The sequence below is a fragment of the Oikopleura dioica genome, chromosome PAR, assembly GCF_907165135.1.
Source record: "Oikopleura dioica chromosome PAR, OKI2018_I68_1.0, whole genome shotgun sequence".
Taxonomy (NCBI): domain Eukaryota; kingdom Metazoa; phylum Chordata; class Appendicularia; order Copelata; family Oikopleuridae; genus Oikopleura; species Oikopleura dioica.
In genome coordinates this window covers 5144102-5169741 of record NC_137293.1, presented here as the reverse complement: position 1 = coordinate 5169741, position 25640 = coordinate 5144102, and the positions used below count along the sequence as shown (strand labels likewise).

Genomic DNA, 25640 nt, shown 5'->3' with positions numbered 1-25640 from the left:
GAGTTAAAATAAGAAACTTATAAAAATAGAAAAGTGTGTGTGAAAAAACAGAAATTAAAAATTAAAATCTAAGCATTTGGCAGAGATGAGATGTCTTCGGGAAGCGCGTTGAGGCGAGATTCGATGTCGATCAGTTTGGCTTTGAAATCGTCGATCAGGAGTGTGTCCGAATGCGACTGAAATGAGCATAAGAATATTTCACCTCGAAATTGTACCTGATCAGCCTCAGTCAGAAAGGACTCTAGTTCGACGTTGAATTGGCTGACTTCATGAAGCAGAGTTGACGATTCCGAAACAGTCGATTGCTCCAAATTATCTTTGATCGCCTGAATTTGCTTTTTCATTTCTTCCACGTCGCCGAAATCCGGTTCCAAATTATGAACCGCCATTTCGTCTATCTTCTCGATCGTCCTTGATATCTCGTCGTTTATGCTCAACGTATCGCTTTTCCCACTTCTGGCCGAGTTTGGTTTCGAGCTTCTAAGCGTCGGAGTGTCTGAAGAGCGTTGAGAGAGCTCAGACTCCAGGCGCTCGATGATTTCTTTGGAGTATTTGTTTGATTCAGCTTCTGCGGTTGCTTGTCGCCGGAGACGCGTTTGGAGGATTTCGTTGAGTTTTTCGGCGGACATTGCGCGTTGACGCTCATTCGAAAGCTCAATTCTTGTTCTAAAGAAAACTCAATATTGAAAGGGAGACCCTATTTTTAACCTTTCAAGTTCCGCATTTTGAACCGCTTCCATATTCACCATTACCGTCTTTTTGATATTCACGCTTTCCTTCTCCAATTCCTTCACTTTTCCTCTGAGCGATTCATTCTCCGAAATGAACTTTTGCAACTCTGATTCGGCATCTAACTTTTGCTCCGTCAATTCATTCAGGCTTTTTCGCAGCTCGACGAGTCTCTCTGTGTTTTTGGCTTCTGTTGATGAGCTCGTTGTCAGGATTTCCTACGAAGAACATGAATTATGGAGAGATAGTAAATAAGCGTAAATATTTGAGGTTCCCAGGAACAGATTTTTCGATCGAAAAGATAGACTTGAATTTCACCAAGAAGGAAACCCGTATAACGAAACTGAGTCAGGGTCTTTCTCAAGGCAATAAAAGATCTGTCAAGACTCCTGACTCAGGTTTTCTTCACAGGTTGCCTATCTCTTCTGATTATTTTACCTTGTACATAGAAATTTCTCTATCCAATTTTCTGTTGAGTTTTCTAAGTTGCAGGAGCTCCTCTCTCTGCCTCTCATCTTGATTGACCTTCGCTTCTGAAGTCAGTTCGGCTGTTTGGAGCGCAATCTTTAGTTCAGTAATTTTCTGCTCGCTGACGAGGTATTTTGAACGAGTCGACTCCAAATTTGCGTTAATTTCATCGCACCTAGAAATGAACGAGATAATTGCTAGTCCTTGTTGATTATAATTTCTTATTTTTGTCGTCTTCATTACCTGTTTGATTCATTATTTAACTGTTCTTTTAGATCCATAGCTTCTTTTTCTTTGCATTTCAAATCGAATTCTAGCGATTTTACCCGCTGTGTAGAATCGACAATTTGACCGTCAAAATTTTGCATCTTCATTTCCAAATCGCCAATTTTCGATCGATAGCCCTCTACCTTCGCCACTTCTTCTTCCAGTTCTTTTTCCTTCCCGCGGATCTCGTCTTTCAGACATTTGATTTCGTCTACTAGACTGTCGCTTCGTCTCTCAAGAGTGAGAGTTTTGACTTTTTGGTCGTCGTTTTCTTGTTGACTTTTATCGAGTTTTTTCGCCAAAGATTCGGAAATTTTCTTCAGCGATTTTCGCTCAGAGTCCAAACTCGTAATCTTCTTCGTCAAGTCCTTTATTTTCTTCTCCAACGCAGTGACTTCAGAAGTAAGTCGAGTGCACTCGGAAGTTTTCTCAATAAGTTCTTTGTTTCCAACAGCTGTTGAGGATTTATAAGTCTTTAACTCTCGTTCGAGTTTGGTTTTTTCTTCTTCGATGGTGGAAATCGTATCTTTTTGGCCGTCGATTACGGCTTGAAGTTGGGCCTTTCGAGATTCGGCTGAATATGAAAACCATAATAGAAGAAAAAATGAATGAAATTCTTAATTTTGAGAATCATCCCATTCGGAAAAGAAATTTTAAGAACATTTTCTTCGAATCGGTCTGTAATGATCATCCAAAATTATGTCCAATGAAAACAAAAAATTATCATAATTATTAAAATTATAACTAATCGCAAACACTATTTACCTGATTTTATTTCCTCCTGAAGATTTTCAACCATATTCTGATTCTCTTTCTTCGCATCCTCCTCAACCTTCTCCCTCAACCCTTCGAACAGCTCCACTCTTTCCGTCAGCTTTTCCTCGAGTTCCTTGATCGTGATTTGCGCTATCGCATGGTCCTGAAGAGCAACGACCAGTCTTCTTTCCACATCGCTTTTGGAATCTTTCTGAATCCTCTCGTTCGCCCGGATTCCGTCGATATTTTCGACCAGTTCAGCGCGCTCGGATTCCAGCGCCGCTATTTGATGATCTTTTTTCTTGACCAAGTCGTTTTTCGTCTTCAGTTCTGATTTCAGCGTCTTCAGGGCGTCCAGAGCCTTTTCAAGGTCTCCCCCGGTCTCAGCAGCTTCGCGATTCATTTCCTTATTCGTTTGGTTGATTTTCTCCAGCCTCTTTTTCAGCCGAATATTTTCTTTTGAAAACTCATTCATTTTCACCGTCACTTCGGCGAGCTTCTCTCCTCGTTCGGTGAATCGGCGGTCCAGGTTGGCGTTTTCTTTCTTTTTCTCCTTGAGCTCGAATTCCAGCTCGTGGGTGCGGGATTGAAGTTCTTGGTCGAAGTCGTTTTCGGCTGTGAGTCGGTTTTCTCCGCGAATTCGGCGCTCTCGCTCGAGCTGAAATTCTGCCAGTGCTTTTGATTTTTCGGTCTTTTATCGGTTAATGAAAATTTCAATTAAATCTGATTATCGAAAAAAATGTTTGTTAATGGAGCAGTCAGCTAACTGGTATAAATTATCTTATTATCTTGGTATGTCTCGAACGAAAAAAAATTTAAAATCCAGAAAATTTTTACATTTACTAATTTTATGGTTTGTTCAATTTTGAACACTGAATGATCATATTTGAACCGTAGCCTTGACTCTTTCTAGCGTATCTTCTAGACTTGAAATTCTTATCTTGCATCGTTCCAGTTTTGAGCTTTGATCCTCGAAGGTCCCCAGTTTTGCTTTCGTCCTCGATAGTTCATCCTTTTGTTCAGTTTTCTAACTCAATTTTCACCGAAATTTTCCGCGATAATATCATCCGAAAACCCTTCCTTGAGCTGGTCGATTCTCTCCTTGCTCTGGCGAATCTTCTGATCAGACATTCTCTTGATTTGCTCGGCCATTTCCGCCACTTGTTTCACCTTGTCTTCGGCGATTTTGCTCTTTTTTCTTTCGATGATCGAGTTGTTTTGGGCGATTTTCTTCTCTCGAAGAGCTTTTTCTTTTGAACGAGTCGCATTTTCCGCGATTTTCCGGACTTCTGACCGAAGATGGGCGATTTCTCTTGATACGGCTGTTGAAGCAGAACTTTGTGAAAACATTGATTCAAGAAAAACAAAAGAAATTTACCTGGCTATCGAATAATCATTATCAGATCTGACCGATTCGCGTAAAACTCCATCAATTTCGCTAAAATCCAGCTCTCCATCGTAAAGATCCATATTTTCTCTTTCAATCAATCATCAATATTTTATTCTTTTTTTCCGGGATGTTTTTATGAAAATTGTATGAGATTTTCAAGGAGAAATTCCATTCGTTCCAGAAACACCACCTACGCGTGTTCGCCAATTCGCGCTGCCAAAACCCTGGCGCGGACGACGAGTTATTCACGCGCTCGAGGGGAAGTCAACTCGGGTCGGTCAAGTCTGAAATCACAAACTGATTTAATTATTAAAGTTTTGCGAAAAAGGAGGAATGAACTAGGATCAAGAAGAGTAATGCAGCTAATTGCATGCCAGTTATACGTAGCTTATACGAGCTATTTCAAATAGCTCAGCTCAGCAATAAGGACAAAATTTGCATCCATGGGGCGTCTCCTAGTTCATTTTTGACTCGAAGCATTTAACAAATAGACTATTTGTTGTAATTTTTGAGCTTTGAGTCAAAATGAACTAGGAGACGCCCCATGGATGCAAATTTTGTCCTTATTGCTGAGCTGAGCTGATTCTGATTGAAGTTTTTCAGAGCTGAGCTGAGTAGAATTTTTGCTTATTGAGCTGAGCTGAGCTGGACTTTTTAAAAAATCATTGAGCTGAGCAGATCTTTTTCGTAAGCTGTTGAGCTGATCTGAGCAGACACAATTTCGAGCCAAGTTGAGCAGGTTTTACAGTATTAAAAGAAGCGAAATAGTGTGAGCTGAGCTGGTCTTCTCAAAAAATCATGGAATTAAGCTGAGCTGATTAGTCTCAGAATTTATCGAGTTGAGCTGAGCAGACCATTTCTGAAATCATTGGGCTAAGCAGCGCGGACTCTCTTCTAAAAATGATATGAGATGATGATGGTGCAGAGAAATGGAAGCGGCCAGGGTTTGAAAAGTCTGAGCCAGGGTTCTTAATCTGAGCTGAAAATCAGAAGTCGAGTCGAGTCGAAAGCGTTTTTGAAACTTGCTAGTCGAGTCGAGTCGACTTAGTTGACTTATTAGTCGAAAAGTCGAAAAACTTGAAAAATATATAAATTTAGTCGAAAAAATCGAAAATTAGTCGAAAAGTCGAAATTTAGTCGAAAGTCGAAATTTAGTCGAAAGTCGAAAGTCGAAAGAGAAGTCGAAAAGTCGGCATGCCCAGAGCACTGGGCATTTGTGACTTTTTAAACCCTGGTAGCGGCTTGATAATATTCCAAGTTGTGAGGTGAAAACAGGAAAAGGAACCGGTGAGGGGAAAAGGGGGATGCGCCAAACAAAACTAAGGAGGGACCACTGTTTCTACTCTAGAGCGCCATCGAAAATTATAAAAGAAGGAGATCAGCACTCATTCTCAGTAGTCTTTCAAAAACTAGAGTTAAAAATGAGGCTCTTCGAATTGGGTATTTTTCTAGGAATAAGTCATGCTCAGTGGGAGAACTATAGTTCATATGAAGACATGTTTGGAGATTATGGAAATGAGGTTTCAGCGATAGGGAGTTTCTTTGAAAACATCGAGTTCCAGAGTATTTGCAAGGTAAGATATTTTATAATCGAATGACTTAGAAAAGATGATTTGGTTTTCAGAGAACGCCAGAAGACGATTTTTTGGTCGGAGCATTGAATGATGTCCGTGGATTGATCGAAGTCATGGACGAGCATTTTACCGAATTCCTCACGAACAAGGATTTTCAGGCCTTCACTCTTGTTGACATGATGAAAATTGCGGAAGGTGAAGATTTATCTGAGAGTTTTCATAGTTTTCTCTTCTAGGATTTCTAAAAAACATGAACATAAACTGGTGCAACAAGTTCCTCTCAGTCTACGTCCCCGCTATGGAATCGGGGGTAGACGAATTGAAACAAACCACTACCGACTTTGCCGACTCCATTGTTGGCGTTATTTTGAACATTTTTCGAGGACTCGGGTAACTTTTACTTGAAAGCGGAAAAGAGAATGATGTTAATTAATAACTGAACGAAATTAAGTGTGAATCCACAAGTGGACCGACTTGTTGCGATGCTTGAAGAAGTAAAAGCATTCATGGTAATATAAATTCGAACTGAAATTTTATCAAATTTTAAATTTTAGGATAAACAGTTGGCTCATCCCAGTCAATTTTTTCGCTCTGAGTTTTCCCCAAAACCCATGACAATTCGATTATTTTAGTTGGCACAATCCGATCTTTTTGGAGAAGCTAAAGACATTGTCCGGTCTATCAAGTTAACTGCTTCCGCAGACCCTTCAAATTTGGATGACTTTGATCAGCAATGCATATTTATGAATGAAGTAAGCTTAACTGATTTATAAAGCTCGTTAAAATCAATTAAGGTGATGCCGATCGTTGACATAGTAAAGCCACTTGCTTTAGGACTTATTGGCGAATTCAACAATGCGTTCAGGTAGAAACGCGTTTGAAATAAAAGTGCAGTTGATTTCTAAGCGGCAAAGAAGGACTTCTGAGTATCGGAAAGATGATCTATTTTGAATACCGTCTTTCAAAACACTTTCTACTAAACGAAAAGGCCTGTACAAAGCTGACAGAAGACGGCGCCAAGCTTATTGGAGACTTGATGGGAGAGATGAATGGCGTTGAAAATTTTTTATTTCAAGTCAATGTGGATCAACTCTTGGCAGGTGATCTTTCTCAATTGATGAACATGGCGACTACTGGAAGAAGACGTAGAGAAGCAGAAAGTTCGATGATGATGAATGACATTATGAGTATTCTTGGGGACTTTGTGAAATCAGAAAACCCCAGCGGGGCAGAAACCGTTGACTTACGATATTTACAAGATGAGTCAAATCGGAGAGGCAGTTCTTAAATCAGTCCCGAATATGGTGAAGACGGTGAAGTCGAACATGGGCCCACTTTTGGAAATGGTCGGAATGGACCAGCAGAGTAAGTATTTATATTCCTTTGAGCGATTTTCTCATCCTTTAAGCAATCATCATGGTGATGGATGGAATCAAAGAAGAGGACTTGCGAGCTTTTGCCGATGCAATATCAGCTGACCTTTCTTCTGCCACCGAAAAGATGGTCTGTGGCGACGTTAAGAATTGCGAAGACCTTGTCTCCTTCAAATCTCAAGCACAAACTGAATTCAACGAAGCTGTCGAACCAATCGGACTCTATGGCGCCGCTGACAATGACGCCGCTGATAATGGCGGTGCTGACATAGAAATTATTTCATTTACCACTGTTCTTCTCCTCCTATTTGTATTTGCTTAACCGTATCTTGAGCGCCAGCACACTTTCAGAGCATGATAGTTGTTTCTTCAATTTTTATTCTAACTGATAGCTCATTTTTTCTAATTGTACCATATTGTAAACTTTACAATTTAAAGATTGTAAAATAAATTAATTAAATAATTTCCGTGTTCGCAAAATTTTAATTCGAGCTTTAGATAAATTTTTAAACAAGTTGACGCTAAATCAGAACATTGTAACGGTTCTATTATGCTTGATTTAAATGGCTTGAATTTTGGCTTGAATTTTACGCTACAAATATTTCCTATCTGTTCCGAGCGTGTTATGATTGATCGTGAAATCCTTTAGCTGACCACAGCAAATCATTATCGCTCTTTAGGGGCAATAACCAGCGCAACCTACTGTATAAAATATAAAATATTTTCAAATTGAAAAATTCATCGACTTTTTCAACCGTGTTTTCCTTTTCCTCTCATTCTCATTCGGAATGTTATCGTAGAGCGATTCGGATTACCTTGTCATCCTATCTTTTCCTATAAATAAACGCTTCATCAAAAAGGGAAATCGAAACTTAATCCTGAGAGAGAAACAAAAGAACACTAAACATTGCGGTCGAAAAATTGCCATAAAAGCGACGAAGGAGTTTACCACTCTTCAGACTTGAGAACTTTGAAAGATGAGATTTTTTACTCTAGAGTTGCTTCTAGTTTCGTGTCTGGCCAAATCATACAACCGGTATCACTATGATTACTACTGGTACTCTGATAGCAGCGATTCCTACTGGCCAATGACGATTGGGTACTACGAGTATCAACTTGAATCTATACTCTCTGAAGTCGAGGCATTCTATACTGACAACGACTTCAAGAACATCTGCAAGGTACTAATAGTTGACGGTCAACTGTTGACCCCATACTTTTTTTCTTAAAAAGCGGACTCTGAAGTCCTCAAAAGAAACCAAAACTAAATCTTGAGATTGTTAGAAAAGTACTAAGCAGCGCCATGAAAAATTAACCATAAAAGCCAACGGAATTAGCTATCTTCAGTTTTTAAATGTCGAAGAAAAAGATGTGATTTTAAACCCTAGAGTTCTTCATTGCTATATATTGTTGCTACAGACCAGAGAACTGGTATAAAGTCTCTATGATGATGATGTAACGATTTCGTATTTCGGGAATCAAATTGAAAATTTTCTATCAGAAGTCAACTTTTTTGAGACTTTGAGAATGTCTGCATGGTACAGTCTATCTTGAACCCGTTTTCTCATCCTTCATCTTTTTATTTTGAAGAAAGCACCAGCGAACGATTCTCTTGTGGAATCACTAAATGTTGTTCGTCAATACATTGAAGATTTGGACAAACCGGTCACTCAACTCTTCACGAACTCTGATTTCCAGGCTTTTACCATTGTTGATTTCATGATGATAATTGAAGGTCATTTTAACAGGAAAAGAATACATGGAAAATTGATATATTCATAGGAATTTTGACGAACTTCAAGAAAAGCTGGTGTAATAAGGTGATTTCCGCGGTAAAGCCAGCGCTGGAAAATGGAAGTGATGAGCAAGAAACAGTATCGGAAATCACAAAAGCTGTAACTCAAGTTTTTCTTGAGATATTCAACACTGATATTGAGTAATAATTATAGAAACGAGTGATGTCTATTCTTTTAGTTTCAGTCTCGGATCGGAGTTCACCCGATTTTTCGCTATGGTTGAAGAAATGAGGGGATTCTTGGTATGATTTATTGCTAATAACTTGCGTGTACTCGAATATGTTTAGTTACAGCGAGTTGATCTTTTTGGCGAAGCTTCAGAGATAATGGAAGCTATTCTCAAGTCAATCGATTTTTCTTCAAATGATTCAGAAAATTTGAGCGATATTCTTGGCAATATTCTTGGTGCTTTTGATTCCGAAAGGACTTGCTCTGAGATGGACGAAGTAATTTCCCTCCCCTCAATTTTAAACGAAGTTATTCATTTAAGGTGATGCCGATTATAGATACAGTAAAACCATTAGCACAAGGACTTATCTCCGACTTTCAAGAAGCTTTTTGGTAATTCAAAATATTTGACGAATCAAATAAAGCATTCATTTTAGGGAGAAACAAGGTCTTCTGAGCATTGGAAAGATGATTTATTTTGAGTACCGCTTTGCAAAGCATTTTTTGTTCAATGATAACGCCTGCTCAAAGCTTATGCAAGATGGGAGCGGAATAGTTGAGTACTTTACAAGAGAGTTGGAAAAGCTGTCCGGTCGGCGGAGAAGAGAGCAGGATGGGTTGGCAATGATTGGGGAAATGATGGGCCTTCTTGGAGATTTCGTTGAGTCTGAAATCGCGCCATTTGGACAGCAGCCATTGACATACGATCTGTTTAAAATGAGCCTGATCGGAGAAACCTTGCTCCAAGCCCTTCCGAATATGGTGAAAACTATCAAGTCAGAAATTGATCCAGTGCTTGAAATTATGGAAGTGGTTGAGGAAAGTAAGCATCAAAAAATATTTTGACATTTACGAGTTGAACACTTCTTAGCAGCAAAACTTGTCCTGGATGAAATCAAGGAAGAAAAATTCCGAGTGATCGCTGACCAAATGTCTTCGGTTCTTCTTTCTGCTACAAGAAAAATGATCTGTGAAACTGACAGTAATTGCGATGCTTTGGAAGCTTTTAAGGCTCAAGTGGAAAAGGAAAATGCTCCATACGTCGCAGATATTGAAAGCAGGGCAGAAAGAATGCTGAGCTCTATTTCTTCTATTTGCCTCTTGGCTTATACTTTTGCTTAACTTAGAGAATGATAAAATGCATGACCATGACTCATGAGTCCATGATATTCACTTTTTGAAATTGACTGTTCTTAATAAAATGATTGATTTACAATATCGTCTATTTAATCTCGTCCAGATTAAAAGATATTCAGATATTTTTTCTTTAAAAAAACCGATTTAAAAAAGCCTATTATGATCGATATTCTGTCTGTATCAGTATTGTCACAAAGAAGTACTAATTGACCGGACAATTTTACAACATATATGTTTCCTATTTGTTCCTAGCGTGTTATGACCGATCGTGAAATCATTCAGCTGACCACAGCTAATCATTCTTTTTGAACTCGTCAAAGGCACACTAATCGAGCAGCGCCATCAAAAATTATAAAAGCAGGAAAACAACACTCTGCTCATCAGTCTGTCAAAAAACTCGAGAAAAAATGATGCTCTTTAAATTGGGCGTTTTTCTAGGAATAAGTCAAGCACAGTGGGAGAACTACTTTTATGATGATTACGGGAATGGAGTTTCAGAGATTGGGAGCTTCTTTGACGACATCGAGTTTCAGAACATTTGCAAAGTAGGTCATCAGAATCGAATTCTAATCGATGATTTGGTTTTCAGAGAAAACCTGAAGACGATGATCTTGTGGGAGCATTGAATGTCGTGCGTGAATACATCGAGGATCTGGACGAGCAGATCACCGAATTTCTCACGGACAAGGATTTCCAGGCCTTCACAGTCGTTGATGGGATGAAAATAACTGAAAGTAACATAATCTGTGAGAGGTTTCTGCAGCTTTTCTTTCAGGACTTTTGAGCAACATGAACAAAAACTGGTGCAACAAGGTTGTCTCTGCAATTATCCCCGCTATGGAATCGCAAGGAGACGAGTTGAAAGCTGCGACGGACTTTACCGAGTCTATTGTCGGCATAATTTTGAACATTTTCCGCAAACTTGGGTAATTTTTAGTTGAAAGCGAACAAAAGAATGATGTTAATTATTCAGTGTGAATCCACAAGTGGACCGACTTGTCGCGATGCTTGAAGAAGTCAAAGCATTCATGGTAACATAATGATAAATAGAAATCGAATTGAAAAATTCATCAAATTTACCTTGAAAGAAAAACAGTTGGTTTATCAAAGTCAACAGCAACTTACTCCTAAAAAATCAAGATAAATATTGATGCTACTCTTTTCGCTCCGATAGTTCCCGAAAAAACTGTAATTAGATAATTCTAGTTGGCTCAATCCGATCTCTGGGGAGAAGCTAAAGACACCGTGAGAACAATTATCCAGGCGATCAAATTTACTGCTTCCGCCGATCCATCAAATCTAGGCGAGTATGATGAGCAATGCTTAATAATGGACGAGGTTAGATTTACCGCTGAATTTATGATCGTAAAATTTGTTTTCAAGGTGATGCCGATCTTTAATAAAGTAAAACCACTTGCCTTGGGTCTAATCCGCGAATTCAACAATGCGGTCAGGTAGGAAAAACGCTAGGAATCGACGTTGAGTTGTTTTTAAAGCGGCAAAGAAGGACTTCTGAGCATCGGAAAGATGATCTATTTTGAATACCGTCTATCAAAACACTTTCTACTAAACGAAAACGCCTGCACAAAGCTGACAGAAGACGGCGCCCAGCTTTTTGAAGATCTGATGGGAGAAATGAATGGCGTTGAGGATTTGTTATCTCAAGTCAATGTAGATCAACTATTGGAAGGAGATCTCTCTCAATTGATGAACATGGCGACTCGAAGACGAAGACAAGCGGAAAGCTCAACAATGATGAGTGATGTTATGAGTATTCTTGGCGACTTCATGAAATCTGAAACACCTCCAGCGGGACAGCAACCATTGTCGTATGATATGTACAAGATGAGTGAAGTGGGACAGGCAGTGCTCAAATCAGTTCCGAATATGGTGAAAACAATAAAGTCAAACATGGACGAACTTTTGATAATGGCCGGAATGGATGAACATGGTACGTTTTTCCCTCCCTTTTTCTTTCATAACTCGCTCTTTAGCGATAAACGCGGTCAAGAAGGGAATCAAGGAAGAAGACTTCAGAGCTCTTGCCGATGAAATGTCAGCTGACCTTTCTTCCGCCACCGAAAAGATGGTCTGTGGCGACGTCAAGAACTGCGAAGACCTCGTCTCCTTCAAATCTCAAGCACAAACTGAGAACAAAGAAGCTAGCAAACTTCCCGGCGTCTCTGGCGGGGCTGGTAAAGAAATCATTTCATTCACCACTGTTTTTCTTCTTCTTTTTGCCTTTGCTTGATTCTTTGATTGATTGACGATTTATTCTTATTGAAAAATGAACTAATTTAATAAATTTCCTCCTTTGCATTTTTCAAGAATGTTCCATTTTATTCAGACACTATATTAGCAGATAATCGATTTTGTAATCGCCCTTCTATTCGTTTTTCGCCTTCTCCAAAGATAGTGGCTATAGCAGAGCTAATGACATTGCCACAAGAGAATGGGGATTAACTCAAAATTATTCGTTTTTGAAAGAAAACGAGTTCGCAAGACGGCTTATTTTATATTTTGAGAAGGAAGAGATTTTTATCTGCTTCCAATAAACCAAAAAAAAAACATCGTAGAGGCAAATTTTCGAATTAAAAAAGGTACGCAGCCCCAAATACTTGACCAAAGCACAAATCGCAGCTCGAAAAAAAGAGTAATTGCGAGGTATTGTTGAGCAGCCATGATGCCACTAATCATGCGCTTGCTAATGTCAGTACGGACAGCAGATAGACAGGTCATACTATCGACTACACAGAGAATAATGAGCGAGTCAAAATCCTATTTAGGGCCCTTTTAGCGAAACGACAGAATATCGAACAAGTTTGTTTTTCGCGAAAACGAAAGAGACGAAAAATAAATGAAAGAGACGGCGATTTTAACGATTTATCTTACTGCTGGAAGTTCAGGTCAATAATTTGATCATTATTTAATTTAAACTGGAGGATCTTTTAGTGATCTTATATTTTATCTGGTGGATGATATACAGTTGCTTTCAAAAAGAAATCAAAGGCAGCGTTTTTTCAAAGTTTTCAATGAATAGTTTCGCTGAATTGATGATGTAAAAAACGCCATCCAAGAAAAAGGCGAAGAGTTACGGACAAGTTTTAAAAGCTTCAACAGAAAAAATTCTAGAGCATCAGAGAGCCATGGAAACCTCCCAAAATGGATATGATCTTGTCTCTCTGCTTGTAAAGTTTTGTAAATAAACTCTGTAAAAAGTCGGTTTTTGAGGATTTATCTGTCAAGTTTATTATCAATAATAATGTTTCTAATGTTCGTTATTTTGTTTTTACTGAAGCAACAATCTACAGTAGCGAAGAATTGAATGAACTTTTGCTGAGAATCAAAAGACTCGATCGACAAGTCCGGTAAAGGCGGGCTTTTTCGCGGCGGAATGCTGGGCGTGTTTCATTTGCTGAGGAAGTGATTCTGTGAAGTCGAAGAGCGATTTGTGAAGTTTGCTAAGTGTTTCTAGGAATTTGTGAATGGAGATTTTCAATTGACTTTCCGGTAGGTACCTTCTAGTGAACAAGGCATGGGATCAGTCCAGAAGAAATCGTGATCCAGAACTGTGTCACAGTCCCATCTATTCTCAGGCTTCAGGGTCAAGAGCTAAACAACTGTCTGAATAGGTTTCTTTTCCCTATTCACCTGTTCAACAAGTTTCAGTCCATTTTCATCTCTCAAGTACCGGCCAAGATTCTTGAATATTTTACTTTTCTCCTTCGTGATCGGTTTTCCCTGAAGCGCGTTTCTGAAGCTTGGGTATTTCTCGACGCCGGGCCAGGATTCAGTGTTGATGCCTCCAACAAATCTCTGGATCTTCTCGAGCATATCCTGCTCGTTGCTCCCTTGAAGCAGGGGAGTTCGCGTCCAGAGCTCGGCCATGACGCAGCCAGCGCCCCAGACGTCAATTGCTGGGCCGTAGTTGCGCTCGCCAAGGAGCAGCTCTGGCGGTCGGTACCAAAGAGTCACGACTCGGTTCGTGTAGCGGTTTTCTTTTCCTTGCTTTGGGTAACTAGAAAGAAAATTAGTCAACATTGATTTTTGAAATAATCGAGCAATTGTTAATTTTTCACCTGAAAGGGCGAGCAAGTCCAAAATCAGCAATCTTAAGCACACCCTTTTTCGTGATCAAAATATTCGCCGATTTAATATCTCGATGAAGAATTTTGTTCTTGTGCAGCGCGAAAAGGCCTTCGAACAACATGTAGGAGAGCTTCTTCTTCTCTCCCATTGAAAAATTGACCTCGAGATGGTATCAAGAATCAAAGAATGGACTTTCTAAACCTTTTTGTTTTGAAGAAGGCCGGCCAAGTCATGATCGCAGAACTCAAAGACCAAATGTATCTCTGGTCGGCGCCCTTCTTTTGGATCGAAGCGGGTTCTGCAGATTTCGATCAGCTTGAAACGCATTTTCAACTCATTTTTTCGGAGGTTTAAAAGTACCTGGACGATGTTGTCTGTCGGGACTCGTTTCAAATTATTGAGAATTTTGATTTCTCGCAAGGCAGTGACTGGAAAACCCGCCGAAGCTTGATCCTTTTCGATAAGGATTTTCTTCAGCGCTACAACTTGACCTGTTTCTTGGTTCTTCGCTTTAAAGACTTCGCCAAATGTTCCTTGGCCAATTTTCGCGATAGTCATGTACTTTTGTCGACGATCGGGGCAGTGGGGGAAATCGCGGTCGAACATAGAGGGGTTATCTTAAAAAGTCGATTAGAAAATCATGTTCATGATGTCTTTGGATGTCTGTAGATGTCCTGAAATGTCTATCGATGTCAAAAATGTCGATGACTGTCAAAAAACTTCCTCATAGCAGATTCTAGCGCCAAATAAGAGACCTGTATGATGAACATGTCTCTTTTTCGGCTTCTGTTTTTCAGGAATCGGGATTCTATGATCTGCCTCTCTCTGTCGTTTTTCCGTGGAATTACTCCGATCTCTCATTTTCATAAAATCCGTGATATCCTTCATCAAATCGCCCATTATGTTGGGATTTTGACGGTTGAAACTGGGATCGTAACTCATCTCTATTAGCGTCAAAAAATCAATTTTTTGTAGGTGAAAAAATTGATGAAAACAATTGATTGACTCCATATTCCAGAGATTTTCCGGCAATATTGAGCTACGTCTCTCAGACATAAGAACAAGGGCGCTTTACCTGACTTCGTTGGATCAGGGGATTTCAACTTGTGAACGAAGGGAGGGCGACTTTTCTCATTCTGGCGATGAGCGTTTCCATCTGGGAATCGGGTTTCTTTCTGAGGCGGTCTGGCATAAGGAAGATTCTGTTGCTGATGCTGATGATGGTGGTTGTTGTGAGGTCTTGATGGGCGAGTTCGGTATGGCATCACTTGATTGGCAATCGACATTTTCTGAACCAGGGGGCGATTTCCTTGTTCTGAACTTACAAAGGGTTGATGGATTTCGATTTTGAATAGATTGATGTTGTATTTATCTGTGACAAGTTTTTGGGAGTATTTCAAAAATTTAAACCGTTGAAATTATATTTAGAAGACTAGTGAAGTAAACAATCTTCGATGATAATCACAAAAAGCCGCGTGCGGCTTTGAGATATAAAGATAATCAGGCAAAATGACTTGTTAAATCACCGATCTTTGAGGGAGACTTCTAGCTGATGGACAGAGAATAGTAAAATAGAAATGTAAGCAGAAAAGGTGATTAAGTAGATTAGGGGCACAGTATATCTCAGTAAACACGGTCGATCATGCCGCCATGGGATGCGTTATTTTGCCTTGAAGCTTGAGCTGGCTGGTGATGATTTCGCTGCGGATTGGTAGTCAGGTACTCGAACATCGAGGACGAGAGTTTGCTCAAAGTGCCTTCGAGAGAAACTGGCATCGGATCTGTCCAGAAGAAGTCATGATTTAGCGCTGTGTCGCAGTCGATTCGATTTTCGGGTTTCAAGGTAAGAAGCTAAAGAAAGGGAATTAAAAAGCTCGAAATAAAAGTGAGGCTTTTGCCACAAGAAACAAGAAAAAAAAACACATTTTTGAAAATAAGGGACTTTTTTATTAGATAATTGGGACAGAGAAACGCAGAATTTATTATTGTTTTCCAACAAATTGACCATTCTTGGGCCCGTTGCCATCGACATTAGCCAAGTACGCTCCCTGCATGTTTCCACCGTTTTCATATCGAGCGACGATGAAAGTTCCCGCTTCGTTAGCTGCTTTTGCGACGCAAACAAACTTGGTACTCTTCCAGATGTTTTGAGTGAAGTGGCCACAGTCGTACCACGATTTGTTTGGGCCTTTAGAGCAGGAAGGACAGCTGCCGGCGGTGCATTCTTGATGGTTCGAGAAGTCGTAGTAGACGTCTTCCGATTGCCAGGCTTTGGTACCATCGGACATGGAATATCCGGAGCTAACGCTAGACCAGGCCATGTTTTCACCGAGACCTAAAGAAAGATTTGAAAAAGCTCCTATGGCTAGAATCAGCCGATAAGACTGACAATATTTTGAGTTTGAGACTCAAAGGAGCCGCCAGCGGCTTCTCGATTTTCTGAGTAATTCCGCTGGTGCATTTTTGACTTACTTCCGAGCTGATCTATCGACGCGTGCTTCATACTTCCCGTTTTTCTTGCCGCCTGGGTGTTCGCCCATTCTTGAGCGCCATCACAGAGGGCTTTTGATGGAATTCCGAGAGCAGGAGAGTTGTGATTTGCACGGTATTGATTGTGACGGATGATGGCATCGCAAGCTTCTGCTGCATCTTTGTGTCCGTATTCGGTCAACTTTTGGACGCATGCAGCTCTGTCGACGCCGCCTGAAGAAGAGGAAGTTGTAGGGGTGGTAGAGGCGGCTGTAGATGCGGTCGTGGAGGCAGCAGAAGCCGTAGTTATAGCTCCAGTGCTGGATGGTTTTCCGACGAATTGACCATTCTTGGGCCCGTTGCCATCAATATTCGCCAAGTAAGCACCCTGCATGTTTCCTCCGTTTTCGTATCGAGCGACAATGAAAGTTCCAGCCTCATTTGTTGCTTTGGCGACGCAAACGAACTTGGTACTCTTCCAGATGTTTTGAGTGAAGTGGCCACAATCGTACCATGCATTGTTCGGTCCCTTCGAGCAAGAGGGACAGCTATCGGCAGTACATTCTTGGTGGTTAGAGAAGTCGTAGTTGACATCTTCTGATTGCCATGCTTGGGTTCCGTCAGACATGGAGTAGCCAGAGCTCACGCTTGACCAGGCCATGTTTTCACCGAGACCTAAAGGAGGATTTATCATAGGATTGCATTCAAAACTGTTTTTGACTTACTTCCGAGCTGATCCCTTGACGCGTGCTCCATGCTTCCTGTTCGTCTCTCTGCCTGGATGTTCGCCCATTCTTGAGCACCATCACAAAGGGCTTTGGAAGGAATTCCAAGAGCAGGGGAGTTATGATTCGCTCGGTATTGATTGTGACGGATGATAGCATCGCAAGCTTCGGCTGCGTCCTTGTGCCCGTATTCGGTAAGTTTTTGGACACAGGCAGTTTTGTCGACGCCAGCTGAAGAAGAGGGAGTGGTAGAAGCCGTGGTCGAGGCTGTTGTGGAGGCAGAAGTAGCGGCAGAGGAAGCTGCGGTGGTCGAAGAAGTGGTAGTTGTTGATTTTGTTGTAGTTGAGCTAGCAGCAGTGGTAGAACTTGCTGCTGTTGAGCTTGATGATGTTGGAGAAGCTGTTGTTGTAGTTGTGGTAGTCGTTGTTGGTGTCAAACTGCCACAAGTGAAGCTATCAAGAGTTGTTTGATTCAGTGCGCTTTTCCAATCGCCTTTTCCTTTCCAATCACAAGTGAATGGAAAAACATCGGACTTGGGACACTGGCAAACGGCGGACAAAACATCAACCTGCGTCTGACCGTTGTTCATCGGATCGCCATTGGCGCACGAAAACAGGCATCGACGCTTGTTGTGCTTGGAGATGTCGCAGCTCTTGACAATACCAGATCCAGGAGCGAGATCTTGACACGTCCCGCAGCCGCCCAGTTCTCTCTTCCACGAATATCCGCTGTTGTGATTTCCGCGGCACTTGATCTTCCTCAATCCAGTTGGGAGAAATCCCTCCTCGCATTTCACCGAGCAGTGGTGGCCCGAGCATTCGAGCTTGCCGTTCTCTGGCGATTCTAGCGGAGCGCAGTTGGAGTAGCTAGTCGCTTTGGCGAGCTGGACGAATTGAAAGAACTGGAAGAGCTTCATCGCTTTTCAAATTATCTTCGAAAAAGCTGACTTTCTGGCTTGATTTCTCGGCGAGAAGTTTGGGGTTATATTGCATAAAAACTGTTGACTAAGGGGGCAATTAGAGAAAACCGCGACACCCGTAGTTCGGCTACCGGTAGTTTATCGCGTCAGTACGGTTTAATAGCTGCATGGGAAAGTGCTGCAATTTCAAAAGTTCCAAAAGTACCTGGTCAATTAAATTTAAAGCATTTTTATCCGGCATATACGTTCTTAATCGCTGCGTCAGGATTCGGCTGGAATTTCGGACTTCGTTTGGTAGAACAAGTTTCTTATACAGTTCCAATTTCTCCACACCAGGCCATCTTAAAATATACTCAACTATTATCGAGAAAATGAAGAAGCAGCTTGCTTGAACTTGAATCCACAAGCCTCTTCCCTTATTATTTAAAAATGCTCTTACGTTTCCGGATTGATGCCACCACAAAGTTTTTGAATCTTCTGAAGTTGATCCTGTTCCACTTTTCCTTGCATAATCGGCGTTCTTGTCCACATTTCTGCCATGACGCAGCCCGCGCCCCAAACATCAATCGCCGGGCCATAGTTTCGCTCACCAAGGAGCAATTCGGGAGGTCGGTACCAAAGGGTTACCACTCTGTTGGTGTATTTATTTGGCTGGCTTGCTTTTGGTATGCTAAAAAGATGATCAATTTATTTTACGAAAACCAGAAAGAAGTATCCAGCTGAAGAAATTATGTTCAACATTGATAAAATTAACCGAGAAAATGAATCGATTTTAGCAGTTATAACTCTTTGAGGCCAATGAGCATCAAGTCAATAGTAATAAATATCAATATTAACAGTATAATAACCTGAAAGGACGGGCAAGACCAAAATCAGCCAACTTCAGGATCCCTTTTCGATTTATCAAAATATTCGCCGCCTTCATATCTCTGTGAAGAATTTTGTTCTTGTGAATAACATACAGTCCTTCGAAAAGCTGCTGGATGACCTTTTTCTTTTCTCCGATCGAAAAATTCATCTAAAATCTTCATGAAGAAAAGGGAGTGAAAAATCAAATTCAACCTGTTTGTTCGTGAGAAGTCCGGCCAAATCATGTTCGCAAAACTCGAAAACTAGATGAATTTCTGGCCGTTTTTTCGTCCGATGATCTGGCCGCGTTCTGCAGATTTCGATCAACTCGACGATATTTTCGTTCTTGAGCTTTTGAAGGATTTTTATTTCGCGAAGAGCGGTGATTGGGAAGCCTTCTCGTTCGTTTTCCATCAAAACTTTTTTCAGTGCGACGACTCGCCCAGTTACTGTGCATTTTGCTTTCCAGACTTCGCCAAAGGTTCCCTGAAATAGCGGCTGCGTGAGAATTTTGACATAGAATAGAGTTTTTATTTTGCGAACCCGGCTTTATTTTCATAATAGCCGACTGTTCATCAAATATCTTTTAAATGACTACAAATGAGAGGAGAGTGGTGAAGAAGATGTGGTTGAAGAAATGAAGTTCATTTTGACGCGCTTTTTTTAAGGTGGTGGAAGTTTTCTAGCCCACTTGCGCCTTATAAACCCTAGAACACCATACCTTTTTAGAATCAGCAGGAAATTCTAAGAACTTTGACCGTTTTAGTTTTCGAAAATCCCACTTCCGGTCCGATTCTAGAGCCGGAAGTTGACGAAATTTAGTAGTTAAGGTAATGTGTGACCTATCAAATTGCTCCCCAGAAGATTTCCTGTCGATATAGAGAAGAATCAATCCCTACCGCGGCCAAACCAACCGGTTAAAATTGTGAAAAATTTCATCAATTTATGCCTTTTTTACATCATTTTACCGGTCGGTTTGACCACGTTTGGGACTGTTTCTTCTGATGGTTTGATTATAGGATGACTCAAAATCTTCTGAGCATTAATTTCATATGTCACCAACTACCATTACTCCAAAATTTCGCCAACTTCCGGCTCTAGAATCGGACCGGAAGTGGAATTTTCGAAAACTAAAACGGTCAAAGTTCTTAGAATTTCCTGCTGATTCTAAAAAGGTATGGTGTTCTAGGGTTTATAAGGCGCAAGTGGGCTAGAAAACTTCCACCACCTTAAAAAAAGCGCGTCTTTATTATACAACCGAAACCCTTTCTTTCTAAGCGTTCTCTTACAACTTTCTTTCGCTTTATGGCTTCTACAAATTTCTTCATTTTTACCTGTCCGATCTTGGCTGTAGCCTTGTATTTCTTCTGCTTGTCTGGGCAATATTCAAAAGTTCGTTCATGCATCGTCAAATCCGCTAAAAAGAGACGTTATTGAAAGTATCGTCTATGGAAGAAATTTCTTAAAAATCAAAAATTTTCAACTGAAACCGTACATGACTGGGTTCTATCATTTTTCGAAGAAGAGGAGCTTTGGTTGTTGTAGGGATGATGACGATTTCGCTCGCCACCGGGTCGACTTCGCGATGGAACTGACATTCTATAAATTTCCTCACTGATTTAATGTTTTTCATATTAATAATTATTATAAGGAAAATTGAAAATTAATTTTTTCAGTGACCCAAAGATTTTATCAGAAATTGAGTTCTTCTCTTTCCTTCTTTTTGATTTTTTCTCTAGATCGGTTATTTTCTTTTCGAAAACGGCCGATTGCCCCGTTAGCGCGCTACGATTTGCGCGCGGCGAACCATTGGGCCCCGCGTTTTTTTGCTTTTTCAGTTTTGCAAAAAGCGAGTTTTCCTGATTTCCAGTGACAAATTTTAGCTGGAAAAAGCAGACTGTGAAGAAAATGAAGATTTAGAAGAACACGAAAAGAACGAAAGAGAAAATGGCAGTAGAAGATGAAAAGAAAAAAGGGATTTTGGGTTATTTCAAACCCTTGAAAGAGAAAAATCTGAATAATGAAACTGCAGAAAATGGGAAGAAAAAGACCAAGTCAAGAAATCTATCTACAGGTAATTTTATATTGAGTCTCAATTTGAGATCTAAAGAAAGAACCCTTCTCGGCTCGAAAATCAGTCCGTTTACGAAAATGGAGATTTTTCATTCACCACAGAAAAAAATAACCATCTCTGATAGGTTTTATTAACTCCTATTGAAAACCAGAAGGATTTTCAGTCGCAAAAGCATTTTCTTCAATTACCATTAAAATAATTCTTCAGAAAGCCCAAGGAACCCGCCCTCTCCAATCGTCGAAATCAGTTCTTCAGACTCCGAGCCGGAAAACGACTCCTCTAAAAAGAAGCCCTCCATTAAAGCCTTGCCGAAAAAGTCCATTACTCCTCGAAAAACCCCTCCAAAACCTGCTGTGCTCAAAAATTTTCCACTTTTTTCACCAAAAGTTTCAAAACCGCCGACTCCTCAACGCTCCTCTTCGAATGCGTCCCTCAACGAATCTCTTCCTGACATTAACGGAATCGATCTCTTATCTTCGACAAGCCAAGTGATATCTTCCGACAGCGATGGAGAAGTTTTCACGTCTCAAGAAACAGCAAAAACACCAAAAATCAAGCTGACGAAAAAGAAATCTTCAGGAAGCAAGAGAAAGAAAAGCCAGAAAAAGCAGGCTATCGCGCCCATCAACGAAGAGGAAGAAAATGAACCAGAGAAAGACGAAGAGCAGGAAATTCCAAAGCCAGATTGTCCAGTTTCCGAAACGAACAAGAAGTCAAAGAAGAGGAAAGCTTCGGCGACAGAGGCTGTCAAACCAGCTCGTCTTGAATCGATTCAAGAAGATGAAGCAGCAAGTACTCCTCGACGACGAAGCTCTAGGTCAGTTTATTTGCTCCTGTCTTTCCCTTATCCTTATCCACTCCTTTCAGAATCAAGAAAATTGAAGAAACAAAGCCACCAGTCGAAGAGCCCAGTCCATCCCCTCCTTCGCCCCCTCGAAAGCGCGAAAAACTCGACCCAAAACTCGCCAAATCCAGCGCTAAAGCGACCCCAAAAGCTCGTAGAAATTCCTCTACTACTTCTTCCAAAGCCCAGACTCCATCATCAAAGAGGAATTCTAGCGCCAAACTCGTTGAAAACGGAACGCCAGTGAAAGTCAATGGGTTGAAAAAACTCATGAACACTGCTAAGGAGACGCCCAACAAATCGTCGAAATCTTCGTCAAAATCGTCTTCAAATGGCCCAGTGATCGAAATCGACTCAGACGACGAAAAACCCCAGCAACCCGCGAAGAAGACCGAGCCACCAATTACCAAAGAAGAACTAGATTTTTACGCGAAAGAAGATGAAAAAGTAAAGAGCTGGAAAAAGTATTGCGAGTTAAAAGATGGCGATTTCCAGCTGCATCTGGAGAAGAGGATTGAGCGGGCGGAACGAAACTTGATCATCAACGACGAAGATATTGAGAAGATTCTCGGGAAGATTCAAAAGGCGAATAAGAGCATGGATGTGGCGGAGAATTGGAAACGAGTGAGCAACCAGGGCATTTCTGAGGAAAGCGATCTTCTTCAGGTTAGTTACAACAGATTTCTTTTGAGAAAACCTGAACTTTTTGGTTGAGTTTTTTAAGCTTTCCAACAAGAGAAGAGCTCTCATAGAACTCATGATGGTGCGAAATGTTCATTTAAAATTCTAGTTCACCCGACTATACCAGCCGGTAAAACTGCCAGATTTCATCGGAGGAGACTCCAGCGACAAGAATCGAGTAGCTTCATGGATGTACGACTGGCGCTGCCTAGCTGACAAGCGGCGAGAACAATCTCAAAGTTCAAAAGCAGAAGCAGTCGCCCCTCAGTCGAACAATGGGAAACAGAAGAAGAAAACCAAAAAGAAGGGATCAAGACGACGCAGCGATTCGGACAGCAGCGACGAAGAGTATGTTTTGGAAAAGGAAAATGTACCGGACTCGAAGACGGTGTTTTTGTTTGGAATGTCGGGGCTTGGAAAAGCCGCGTTTGTTCATGCTTGCGCGAAGGAATACAATTTTAAGGTAGCAAAAGAAGACTTGTTGGAGTCGAATAGGTTTTTTAATAACCGTTTTTTTCGTTAAAAATAATTTAATTTTGAATGAAATTTATCAAAAATTTGATTGTAATTACAAATTTTTATGAAGGCGCCAATGCTCGGATGTAAGCCTGGATCTCGTCCACTATTTCTTGATTATAAATTATAGAAAGCACTCTATTCCATTTTATTTCAGGGAATAGAGCGATTTTTCTTATTTATCTTCGCTTCATTTTATTTTTGAGTGTGGATTTTGGATTTTTGACAGTTTTATACAGCATATTCCAGGTGTTTTCCCGCTGCTCCGATTTAGGCAATTCGTAAATAATTGATAGTCAATTCTTTCGCACCTGTTACTCAGGTCCCACGACTCCAGATGTTTTCTTGCAACTTAATTTCTCTTTTTTAGGTTATCGAAGTCCACCCTGGGCAAGAACGAAGCGGATCTGTCCTCCGTGAAACGCTGAGTGAAGCAACTCAATCAGAGCGCCTTCAGCAGAAGAAAACAGCCATACAAAACTTCTTCAAAATTTCGAAAGTCAAAGAAGCCATGAAAACCGCGGAGAAGAGTAAAGACACGCTTATCTATTTCTCCAACGTCGATTTGCTCTTTTCCGAGGACGAGGGCTTCTGGAGAGCGCTAAAGAATTTCATCGACAAGACGAAAGGTAAGATCTGTTTGAAGAGCTTTTGAGAAAGAGTTTTCTAGTTCCGATCATCTTTTCCGGAGAAACGATCGAAGCGAACTCCGGGTTGAATCCTGAAAAGTCGAATATCGACGCAGAGGAGCAACAGAAATGCATAGAAGTGGCACTTACTTGCATGCAGCGAAAAGACCTCATTAGTTTTTTGCGACTCGTTGCTCTTGACAAAGGCTTTTTCCTATCCCAAGGTAAATCCACTCGAAATAAAGGGCACCAATATCCTTTCATTCTCTCAACTTCGCTCTAGAAAACGCTGCGACCTTGACAAACTACTGCCATTCATACCGCCAGTGCCTTTTGCAGCTTCAACTGTGGAGCTGTGCCTATCCTTTGGCCAATTCTTCCCCGCTCCTTGATACTTGCGGAGTCCGAAAACTCGACAAGGAAGAAAACGAAAAAGACGGAAAACCTCAGGAAATTCAAGATTTCAGCAGAATAGCTTTTCTTGACAGCAAGAAAGACAAACTCCTCTCCCTTTATAACGGCGGAGTCAGATTCATAGCTGTAAATCGGTGGAAATTAATGAACGAAGGGGTGAAATACAGGAGGATTTCAATGGACGAAGACGAGTTCGATGACTTGGTGAAGATGAGACGATTTACATCCGGTAAAGAGAGCTGAAAATTGTCCCTTGATAACTTTTTAGTTATGAGCTTACTTGATCGCCGAACCTGCAGCATCCAGGAAACCTGGTCTTCCGCCAAGTCCGACACAACGAACAGTTGTTGCCGAGCTCCTAGAATGGACTCAAATCGCCATCACTCGCTCCAGCAAGAAATTCAATGCTACCTTGAGAGTAAGAGTTATCCTGCATTCTCACATCAATTCATTTTTCTTATAGCATCGGCGTTGCAAAACTCGACCATTTCCGAGCGTCTTTGGCTGCCAACAATCGACAAAGAGTTCCAGTTCAGCAAGCCGTTGCCAAAAAGCAAAGCGATGACGGCCAGTTCGGTTGATGAAAAAGTCCTCAATTATCAAAATCAACTCGACGGCTGTTGCTGGAAGGTGCCTCCCTTTTATAGCATGGGTTATCGGCTTTTCGCCAGAGGTACAATCTTCTTCCTTGATTTGTTAATTCATTCACTTTTAGATTATGTTCCTGCCATTGCCCACTTCTACCGGCAGTTCAAGGAGTCCGGTGAACTGAACGCCCGTGGCATCCGAAAACGAGGCGGGGGACAAGACTATCTCGAATCAAGAGGCTTTGCTTGCTGGGATGAAGATGATAAAGACTTCCTCAGCCGCCCGTTCCCTTATTTTCTCAAGTACTAGCCTTATTTAACAAGAAGAAAGAATCACTTTGTACAGTTAACGAGACCTCACTGTAAGATAACATTTAGCCCACTGCCAGTTATCTAAATAAAGAAAGAGTTGCACAAAATGCAGTCAAAAAAGTTGTTTTCATTTATTACTGAAGAGCAGCATGTGGTACAGAAATCACTTCATCTAAAAATTAATTCAGCAACTTTCCTTCAAAATTTTTCTTACCTGAAAAGCCTCTGTTTTCATCCGGATCATAGAAAAGCATGACGACGTATCTCTTTGCAAAAGAAAAAGCAAAACCCAGCAGCAAGCAAATGGCAACCCTTTTTCTGGACAAGCTTTCGATTCCCTCCTCGCTCATTTGTCTTTCTCAACTTTGCCGAAAAAGCGGTTGGAGATTTTGAATAAAATGTATGTTCATCGATTTTTGCCTGTCTCACCCTCTCCTCGAGCAGAAGAATCGATAGAACAGAAGATGAGTTTTAATGAACACATTTAAAGATTCAAAGCTGCAATTTTGAAGTTGAATACTGTCGGTTTTAAAACGCATGACCTTTGAATATTTATTTTGCTAATTCTGCGAATTTCTGCAAATACACGGGACTATATAATTTCGAGCGATTGTGACCTCGTTTTTTCAGCAGCCAAAATACACAGAGAGCTGATTGTAAGTCACATATCCCAGAAACTAAAGCCCTGACCTACTCAGCTTTCTTCCATCCTTTCGAACATTTTACGGCCCTGAAAGGCCCCGTATAGAAAAATGTGATGAGTAAGCAATCAGAATTGAACTTTTATCATCTGTTCAACTTTAATCATCGGAATCACGTATTTCGCCCGACCCACCTTACGAATGTCCACACCCCTCTGTCCGACCTCTCCTCT

At 40.9% G+C, this 25640-nt stretch overlaps 8 protein-coding genes across 10 annotated transcripts; 4 read left to right on the top strand and 4 right to left on the bottom strand.

Annotated features, from left to right (window-relative positions):
• Positions 1–3: 3 nt before the first annotated feature.
• On the bottom strand, positions 4–3891 carry LOC145701421 (uncharacterized). Its single transcript, XM_081778642.1, has 9 exons — positions 3599–3891; positions 3277–3556; positions 3119–3232; positions 2230–2911; positions 1441–2038; positions 1168–1372; positions 709–947; positions 216–666; positions 4–176 (listed from the first exon to the last, which is right to left on the bottom strand). Exons 1-9 carry the CDS (start codon positions 3688–3690, stop codon positions 69–71), a joined length of 2769 nt encoding a protein of 922 aa, XP_081634768.1. The 5' UTR covers positions 3691–3891; the 3' UTR covers positions 4–68.
• A 1063-nt stretch (positions 3892–4954) lies between these two features.
• LOC145704152 (uncharacterized) lies at positions 4955–6735 on the top strand. The gene is made up of 8 exons (XM_081781592.1): positions 4955–5184; positions 5235–5379; positions 5421–5574; positions 5636–5693; positions 5817–5936; positions 5979–6049; positions 6091–6549; positions 6593–6735. Exons 1-7 carry the CDS (start codon positions 5032–5034, stop codon positions 6470–6472), a joined length of 1083 nt encoding a protein of 360 aa, XP_081637718.1. The 5' UTR covers positions 4955–5031; the 3' UTR covers positions 6473–6549; positions 6593–6735.
• A 796-nt stretch (positions 6736–7531) lies between these two features.
• Positions 7532–9655, top strand: LOC145703629 (uncharacterized). Of its 2 annotated transcripts, none has more exons than XM_081781013.1 (8): positions 7532–7738; positions 8148–8292; positions 8340–8493; positions 8538–8595; positions 8641–8799; positions 8844–8914; positions 8959–9344; positions 9393–9655. In XM_081781013.1, exons 1-8 carry the CDS (start codon positions 7535–7537, stop codon positions 9641–9643), a joined length of 1428 nt encoding a protein of 475 aa, XP_081637139.1. In that variant the 5' UTR covers positions 7532–7534; the 3' UTR covers positions 9644–9655. The 2 variants fall into 2 exon arrangements, with proteins under 2 accessions (XP_081637139.1, XP_081637138.1); XM_081781012.1 differs by having other exon boundaries at positions 8532–8595.
• A 371-nt stretch (positions 9656–10026) lies between these two features.
• LOC145704151 (uncharacterized) lies at positions 10027–11977 on the top strand. The gene is made up of 8 exons (XM_081781590.1): positions 10027–10203; positions 10248–10392; positions 10434–10584; positions 10632–10689; positions 10865–10996; positions 11042–11112; positions 11155–11609; positions 11653–11977. Exons 1-8 carry the CDS (start codon positions 10066–10068, stop codon positions 11907–11909), a joined length of 1407 nt encoding a protein of 468 aa, XP_081637716.1. The 5' UTR covers positions 10027–10065; the 3' UTR covers positions 11910–11977.
• Positions 11978–12893: 916 nt separating this feature from the next.
• LOC145701000 (cyclin-dependent kinase 9-like) lies at positions 12894–15063 on the bottom strand. 2 transcript variants are annotated; one of them, XM_081778225.1, is made up of 7 exons: positions 14823–15063; positions 14108–14364; positions 13949–14062; positions 13738–13907; positions 13310–13676; positions 13177–13270; positions 12894–13129 (listed from the first exon to the last, which is right to left on the bottom strand). In XM_081778225.1, the coding sequence occupies exons 1-7, from the start codon at positions 15031–15033 to the stop codon at positions 13002–13004; spliced, it is 1341 nt and encodes a 446-aa protein (XP_081634351.1). In that variant the 5' UTR covers positions 15034–15063; the 3' UTR covers positions 12894–13001. The 2 variants fall into 2 exon arrangements, with proteins under 2 accessions (XP_081634351.1, XP_081634352.1); XM_081778226.1 differs by lacking the exon at positions 14823–15063 and adding an exon at positions 14503–14711.
• Positions 15064–15098: 35 nt separating this feature from the next.
• Positions 15099–20313, bottom strand: LOC145702184 (cyclin-dependent kinase 9-like). Its single transcript, XM_081779397.1, has 7 exons — positions 20205–20313; positions 20044–20126; positions 18923–19195; positions 18709–18878; positions 18300–18530; positions 18066–18201; positions 15099–15598 (listed from the first exon to the last, which is right to left on the bottom strand). The coding sequence occupies exons 1-7, from the start codon at positions 20305–20307 to the stop codon at positions 15371–15373; spliced, it is 1224 nt and encodes a 407-aa protein (XP_081635523.1). The 5' UTR covers positions 20308–20313; the 3' UTR covers positions 15099–15370.
• LOC145702183 (uncharacterized) lies at positions 15687–17990 on the bottom strand. Its single transcript, XM_081779395.1, has 3 exons — positions 16942–17990; positions 16220–16891; positions 15687–16082 (listed from the first exon to the last, which is right to left on the bottom strand). Exons 1-3 carry the CDS (start codon positions 17855–17857, stop codon positions 15730–15732), a joined length of 1941 nt encoding a protein of 646 aa, XP_081635521.1. The 5' UTR covers positions 17858–17990; the 3' UTR covers positions 15687–15729.
• A 227-nt stretch (positions 20314–20540) lies between the features above and the next one.
• Positions 20541–24863, top strand: LOC145703851 (uncharacterized). The gene is made up of 10 exons (XM_081781249.1): positions 20541–20783; positions 20991–21600; positions 21651–22293; positions 22418–22771; positions 23195–23453; positions 23495–23677; positions 23737–24096; positions 24136–24285; positions 24331–24540; positions 24583–24863. The coding sequence occupies exons 1-10, from the start codon at positions 20657–20659 to the stop codon at positions 24762–24764; spliced, it is 3078 nt and encodes a 1025-aa protein (XP_081637375.1). The 5' UTR covers positions 20541–20656; the 3' UTR covers positions 24765–24863.
• The last annotated feature ends 777 nt before the right edge of the window (positions 24864–25640 follow it).